The 8,060-nt window shown below is 39.6% G+C and overlaps 1 protein-coding gene across 1 annotated transcript; it reads left to right on the top strand.

The window, feature by feature from the left end:
- Positions 1-846: 846 nt before the first annotated feature.
- LOC133999348 (zinc finger BED domain-containing protein 5-like) lies at positions 847-2,721 on the top strand. The gene has a single exon (XM_062438548.1). The coding sequence runs from the start codon at positions 847-849 to the stop codon at positions 2,719-2,721; it is 1,875 nt and encodes a 624-aa protein (XP_062294532.1).
- The last annotated feature ends 5,339 nt before the right edge of the window (positions 2,722-8,060 follow it).

The following is an 8,060-nucleotide window of genomic DNA, read 5'->3' as shown; positions in this document are numbered from 1 at the left end:
GCAGGATTCAGTTAAAAAGGAGGAAAAACTCAGGGTTAGTCGAAGAAAACCTGCCAGTGAGCAGGTTAGGTTCACGGAGTCTGTTGCCATGGTAAACTCAGAGTTTTCACTAAACCTGCTTTCTGAAACGGGCCCCTGGTAGCGAGGCAGTTGGGGCTTGGTTCTGGCTAACACAGGGGAAACTCAACACTGAAACAAATCAAACAGAGACTCTGACAGCAACTGAACTGAAAACCAAAACCTATATAGACAAGGGATGATTACAAACAGGTGAGTGAAACAAGACACAGATGAAACACATGAGGAAATCAACTAAGGCGGGAAAACACAGGAAATAAAAATAACCACACACACAATGAGAACATACACAAACTAACACAACAGAAACGACAGACAGGATGTGACACATCATGTGAAATACAAACATACACACTGCATATGATTTCCGTTTTGATCATTCCTTCAATAATTTCATAAGTTCAATTCTATTCTATACAATTCAAGTGAATGGGAAGTGTGTCCAAACTTTTGACTGGTATTGTATATAGCAGTGGTTTTCAACCTATGGGCCGCGGCCCACCTGCCATACCTCCGCGGCCCACCAGAGGGCCGCGGAGAATCTAAAATATCATAGTTGTGTGGGACTGTGTGCCCAAAAATTTAAAAAAAAGTTATTTCCTGAATTTTATGTATTGTTGAGTATGTCTTAAGAAGTATCTTTCAAAGCAAAGGGGGATGGTTGTGATTGGCTGCTGACTACAATCAGCTGCAGTTCGGGCCGGTCGTTGTCATAGTGATGATAAAGCAAAGTTAGTTACCTAGCTAGCTTAAAAAAACAGCAGCAAAATGGATCGCTGGTTAGCAACAGGGCAACTTAAAAGAAGCGAGAGTAGTATTACAGATACAGAATCTACAAGTGATCATCCTGTTGCCAAACAAAAAAGAAAGGTCCGGCGAAAGTACAGCGATGAGTATCTGGGGTTGGGGTTTCATTGGACTGGCTCCGAGGCTGAACCACTACCGCTGTGTCTGGTGTGCTTGGAGACACTGTCAAATGAGGCTCTGAAGCCGTGTAAACTACGCCGTCATCTCGAAACAAAACATGGAGAGTATGTCACCAAGCCTCTTCAGTTCTTTGAGAACAAGCTGAAGGAATATCAGAGCAAGAAAAAAGTAATGGAAGGTCGGGCTATGGGCAATGACAACGCAATTGCAGTGGAAACATCGTACCTGCTGTCCGAGCTAATCGCTAAGACCGGAAAACCACACACTGATGGCGAGACTTTTCTTCTTCCAGGTACTAAAATTATAGTGGAGAAGATGTTGGGAGAGAAGGCATTACAGCCTATTAAACTCATTTCACTGTCGGACAATACTGTCAAACGCAGAATTGATGACATGGCAGACAATGTGCTAGATCAGCTGATACAGGACGTGAAAGCGAGCCGTTTCTATGCCATCCAACTGGACGAATCGACTGACATTGCCAACATAGCGAACCTGCTTGCCTACATCCGATACGAAAAAAATGCGGAGATAAAGGAAGATTTTTTGTTTTGTAGACCTCTGCCAACCCATTCAACTGCTGAGGCAATTTTTGACGTCCTTAACACTTTCATCCTTTCAAATGGCATTGAGTGGTCCAAATGTGTTGGGCTGAGCACTGATGGAGCGCGTGCGATGCTGGGCCAGCACAGCGGAGTAGTCAGTCGAGTGAAAGCGGTGGCCCCTCTCGCCAACTCTGTCCACTGCAGCATACACCGCGAAGCCCTGGCTGCAAAGAAAATGCCAGTGGAGCTAAAGACTGTTTTAGACCAAGCAGTGAAAGCCGTGAACTTCATCAAGAGCCGTCCACTGCAATCACGTTTATTTGGCGTGCTCTGTGGAGAGATGGGCAGCGATCACAAGCAGCTGTTGTTACACACTGAAGTGCGGTGGCTGTCCAGGGGCAAGGTGCTGACGCGCCTGTTCGAGCTTCGAGATGAAGTGCGCCTGTTCTTCCTCAACTCAAAGTTTGAACTTGCACACTGCTTCAATAATTTTGAGTGGCTGGCTAAATTGGCTTATCTCGCCGACATTTTCAGCCACTTGAATAGTTTGAGTCTAGCTCTTCAGGGGTCAGCTGTCAGCGTGTTCAAGGTCCAGCACAAAGTGGAGGCAACCATAAGAAAACTCGCGCAGTGGAAGAAGCGAGTCGACCAGGGGAATTACGACTCCTTTGAAAACATGTCAGATTTTCTGACAAAGGAGGAGACACGGCTTCCCAACACCGTGACGAATGCAGTGAAAGAGCACCTGGAGGGTTTGAAAACACAGCTGCGCGAATACTTCCCTGCCCTCGACGCGCAGTGCAGTTGGATCGAAAATCCGTTCGAAGTTCAGGACGAGGCCCTTGCTGTCCTGAGCGCAAAAGAGCAAGACGGACCGTTGGATCTCTCCTACGACACCGCATTGAAGCTGGTGTTCTTGCACAAGCATCTGATAAACTTTTGGCTGCATGTTGCCTCTGAGTACCCAGACCTGGCCGACAAAGCTGTGCGATACCTGATGCCCTTTCCAACGACGTACCTGTGTGAGAGCGGGTTCTCTGCATTAGTGGCCGTGAAAACCAAGTACAGAAACAAACTGAATGTTGAGCCAGATCTTCGACTTCGACTTTCATCCATTGAGCCAGACATTAAGTATCTTGTTGGCACCATGCAACACCAGCCTTCACATTAGGTGCAATGTTTTGCTTTGCAATCATTTTCTCGGCAGATTATTGTTTATTAATACATAAATCGGTTGGCATAGTAGGCCTAATACAAAGTAGTGATTTGCTAAATATTTCTGAATATTGAGTTCCCTGCATAGGCCTACTTCATATTAAGTTCAGTCCTTCTAGCCTACCTGAATGTTGACTTTTTCCACATTACAATAACATGCAATGTTAAGATTTCCCAATAACTTGAGATTAATACAAAAGTGATTTGTAGGACTAATATTGTTGAATACACAAGTGATCTTCCTACTCCATATGTTCAGTCCTAAGCCTAAATGTTGAAAATGTTTATTTTATATTTTTCAAATCAAAGTGATTAAAAACATTTTTTAGTTTTAATTACCCTGTGAAGAAGTTGAGAATACAAAGGTGATTTATAGGCCTAGGCTACTGTAGGCCTACACAAGTGAACTTCCTGCATATTTCATATTAAGCTCAATCTTAGGTCTAAATGTTGAATTTTCACATTAAAAATATACTTAATGCCATGTTATGATTTCCCTGTGAATATGCTGAGAATACAATTGAGAATATATTGTTAAATACACAAATGAGCTTCCTGTATACTCCATATTAAGTTAAGTCCTAGGCCTAAATGTTCATTTTGTTTCACATCAAAATCATTTAATAAAAATGCTCTGTTATGATTTTTTGGCCTTTTTCATAATTCAAATCAGTCCCAAAGGTTACATTTTCCACATTAAAATGGCAGTGGTCTCAAAATGCATTAATTTGCTTCGGTATCGTTTATTGGGTCAAAGGTGGGCCGTGGACATTTAGGAGATTTCCAAGTGGGCCCTGAGCTGGAAAAGGTTGGGAACCCCTGGTATATAGTATATAACCTAAATATTTAGATTTAAAATGTGTAAATGTTATTGTTATATTTATTTATTAAAGAAGATCCTGTATTCTGACACAACATAAAATAACTTACAACTCAATCTTTAAAATAAATACAATTGCACACCAGGTTGAAAAATTACTGCCAGTAATAGATGACATTATAATTATGTTGATATATTTTAGAACTTTATTGTGTTCATGAATACTGAGTACCCAGTTGTAAATTGCACAAATGCACTGCATTGTTTACTCCAATGAAACTAGAGGTTACAATCATTTTAAATTGGCACAGTTTATGATGGCACTTATGTCCTGTTCATTTTGACAGCTAGTTATTATTTTTAAATTTGGAGAAGCTTTGAAATGTCACTGGTGTACAGTTGCAGCACATATAAATTTCAAATATCAGAAATAAAATTCAGACGGATGTTCTTTCCAGTGATGCTGAACAGGTGTTATATGTCTTCTGAGAACACAATTTCAGGATTGCCAACTCAGATAATTTAACATTATAAATAAGTGCAATTATTTACAAGCATCATTGATGTTTTGCTGTAAGGAAAAAAGTTTTAAAGTGACAGGGGTGGATCTTTTGACACAAGTTCAAATGACACCAGAAAGAAAAGGTTTGGAATCATCTCCAGAATCAACTATAGTTTCCAAGTTTTGCACAGACTACAGCAGATCACAAGGTGTTACCATGGTCAAAAATAAACTTAGCTAGGGGAGGGAGCAGTGATTCACATTTGGCATGGAAAGGTGGATATATTTTTAGGACACATTTAGATATGTTATTAACCATATCTCAAGTTTAAAAAAATTATTTCTGAAATGTGTTTTAAATGAAATGTACAATGCTTTTTAAGGTAAGGTAAGACTATTGCCAAGGATTAATCAAGTACAATATAAAATGTATATTTATTGTAGTTGTCCTTGGGTCAGTTAGCATTGCCAGAAAACTGCAGAGCTGACAAACCCCATCAAGAAAAAAACACCAAAAAAGAAAATTACTCTTACTCTTCTTGTTTCTAGCACAGCTATCGAAAAGTATTAGGTATAGTATAAAATTGTGTATTACAGGTAGCCCTGTCTAATGTGAGAGTGCTTAAAAACACATCTATGGAAAGTTTTGGCTTTTAGCCAACATGCTTACTATCTGTTAATTATATAAGCTGCCTGTACTTAATTGAGTGTGATCCAATAATAATATCATTTACTATACATTTATTGTATTTATTAGCTTACACCAACTGCACAGTTCTACAGGTGTGAGTTCCAAATCTCGTTACAGACTGTGAATATTTAAAGATTACTGAATAATTTAACTGACCGTTATCAACATCCTCATTAAATGTATTGTTCTCTATCTACAGCAATCTGAATAATTTATGTAACTATTCATTTTTTCAAACCCTTGTAGCCTCTGTCTTACAATCCTTTTGTCACTTTGCTTTGTAAAATATGTGACTGCAGTATAGTTATATATATATATATATATATATATATATATATATATATATATATATATATATATATATATATATATATATATATATAGTTCATTTTAATTACCAGAATATTTATTTACTGGTACATTTATTTTTTATTGAAATTAATCATATTTTAAATTAATTATGGGTATTAAATGTGCTGTGAGGGAGATATCAGATTTTATTAGCGGCATGTGTCATTTATTTGATGACATTTTCAGTTATGGTAAGATTATACAGCTTGGTCAAAAATAGAAAGACATTTGAACGTCTGGCCATATGTGTCGTCAAGCCAACTGATGTCAGACACTACTGGAGTACATATAAGGTGGTACATAAGGTGTTATATGCTTGTGTAGTTGTCTGATTACAGCAGTAATGTATGTCTTCTATTTCAACCACAACTAGACGTCCTGCTTTACCACATGCCAGATAGAATGATGTATATAGCCATTGAATTCAGCATGTGTTGCTCGTACAGTAAGTGCTTGAAGAGGACTTAACACAATTCATGCACAGATGTTTTGACTTTGTGTTGCTGTGATAACATTGAAATTGTGTTTCCAATCATTTCAAGTGGTCAAGCTCTTAAATTGCTTTGGTTCAAAGGAGATGTAGTATGGCATGCTTAGCTGACTATGAGAGAATAGAGGTCAGAAAGTCATTACTGCGTATATTTCAGAGCTCATGTATTGTTCCTAAATTTTGCAAATAGATTGCATGATTGGTATTTTTGCTGTGAAAATTAAAAATGCATTGAGGAGCATTTTAGATATTTAGAACATCCTTACAGGACCATTTCGGTTTAGTTTTTGTGCAGTAATTACATAAGGTATTTTCTGTCGCACATTTAACCCTTATACATACATTCATAATTAAGGACTTCATCAAAATAGAATTAACTTTATTTAATTTGTTAGGTCCTCACTTGGACTACCAACATCTACTTTATTTTGTCAGTTTGCCTATTTCAGAATTAATTGGATACCAACTCTGAGTAAGAAGGTAGGGAAGTCTGCCCCTACAAAAATGTAGTGGATGTTGTTGTTGGATGTACCCATTCAGTCTGAGTAATACAATTCAGTAATGTTTTTAACATTTTGCATTGAACCTAATTATTGATTTTGTATTGCTAAACTGATGAAGAGTAAGTGGTCAGAATCCGCTGAGTGGACTGTCTTCAGCCTAATTTGTACTATAGTGTACTATAGTACAATATAATTTTTAATTTCACTGAAAAAATTCTTTATGAAATACGACATCTCTGGCACAGCATACCAAAATACATACAGAAACATAATCCTATACTGTTCCATTTGGAGCAGTGATTCTCAAAGTGGGTTCCAGGGACCCTCAGGGGTCATTGACAGGATTCCACAGCTAAAAGGGGAATCATTTATTAGGGCCCGAGCGGCGACTGCAAGTCGCCTGGCGAAAGCCCTATTGAAATTGTAATGTTTATTATTATTATTATTATTATTATTATTATTATTATTATTCTTCCGACAATTCGTGCCCCAATTTCGCCCCTTTCCCAAATGCGAAAATGCTTATACTTTTGCACGGACGTCCGGCCTCATCCGAAATTCGATATTTTTGGGTGGTCGCACATGGTCGACGCAGAATGGCGAAATAGCGCCCCCTACAAAGTCCAAAAATGCCCATAGGGAATTTTGCTAACTTTGTCCTATGCTCACAAAATTCGGTACACATATGTATTATACCCACATATGCAAAAAAGCCTCTTGACCTCAACCCAACAGGAAGTCGGCCATTTTGGTTTTGATTTTTCCCGCCTAAAATTAACTCCTCCCACAGCGTTCGCCCGATCAAGTTCAAATCAGGTACGCAACATCTCCAGACCTAGCTGAGTTTAAGTTGTGCTCTGCGCATCCGTAGGTCAAAGGGCGTGTCTGCCAGGGCTCAACTAACTTTGGCGTGCTCGCCATGTACATACGAGTGGCTCTCACGCCCACATACTTCATCCAATCAGTTTCAAACTTGCTGGACATGATGATGGCTCCGCCCTGAGCGTCCCGATATATTAACTTCCCACGTAACTCATAGCGCCCCCCGGTGGTAACAGGAAGTTAACTAAGATTCATTAAAATTACATACTTTGCCCCATCAACTTCATTCAGAACCAGTTGGTGAAGCTACATTATGAAGACTGTGAAGCTACGAGTAATGCCGTCCGTGTGGCGACGCGGCGACCATCAATTCCTCGCCATGAAAATACGTTTGGCTTTTTGATGGCTTTATTGAACTCGTATCATCATGAAAATTGGTACACAGGTCCAGGGTGCCGACCTCAACATCTCCATTCGCACATAGGCGATCTCACTCGTGTCGCCCCCTAGTGGAAACAGGAAGTGCCATATTTTACATCATCATTGTGCGATTTCCACAAAACTTCACATGTGTAATCAGTCCCACCCTGAACGCAACCGCTTGTGTTTTGTTACACTCTATAGCCCCCTGGTGGATGAACCATCAACCTCTCATAACTCCTTCATGCTTTGTCCAATTCACTCCAAACTTCACATGACTGATGAGTGGCCGCCCTGAACACACCAGACCATATGTGTAACTACCTGTGACTGCCCCCTACTGGATGAACGAAACATTGCATTTTTGGCCTCCTTCCAGGTTTTTTCTCACTTTCTGCTTCACGCCACAGCCCCGCCATGCCTCAGGCCCCGCGGTGGCATGGGTGAGCGAGGGCCCGCCATCGCCGCTTGCGGCTTTAATTTTTCATTATAATTCCATCTAGTAACACAATGACCGAATGTATGCTTATTTTGGTCATGGATTTCTTACACGTTACACTTTAATAAAACATCTAAAAGCAAAACTGTTATCAGATGGGGGTCTGCAGTTTAATTTGCGTCAGTTTAGGGGTCCTTGGCGTGAAAAAGGTTGAATTTCAGATGCTAAAATGTGATGAATGTCATATGCATTGATTA

Source organism: Scomber scombrus, chromosome 18, assembly GCF_963691925.1.
Source record: "Scomber scombrus chromosome 18, fScoSco1.1, whole genome shotgun sequence".
Classification (NCBI taxonomy): Eukaryota; Metazoa; Chordata; class Actinopteri; order Scombriformes; family Scombridae; genus Scomber; species Scomber scombrus.
This window is presented reverse-complemented; position numbering and strand designations above follow the sequence as displayed.

Excerpts from the sequence above, each read along its gene's own strand:
- LOC133999348 (XM_062438548.1), top strand. The coding sequence starts at position 847 with ATGGATCGCTGGTTAGCAACAGGGCAACTTAAAAGAAGCGAGAGTAGT.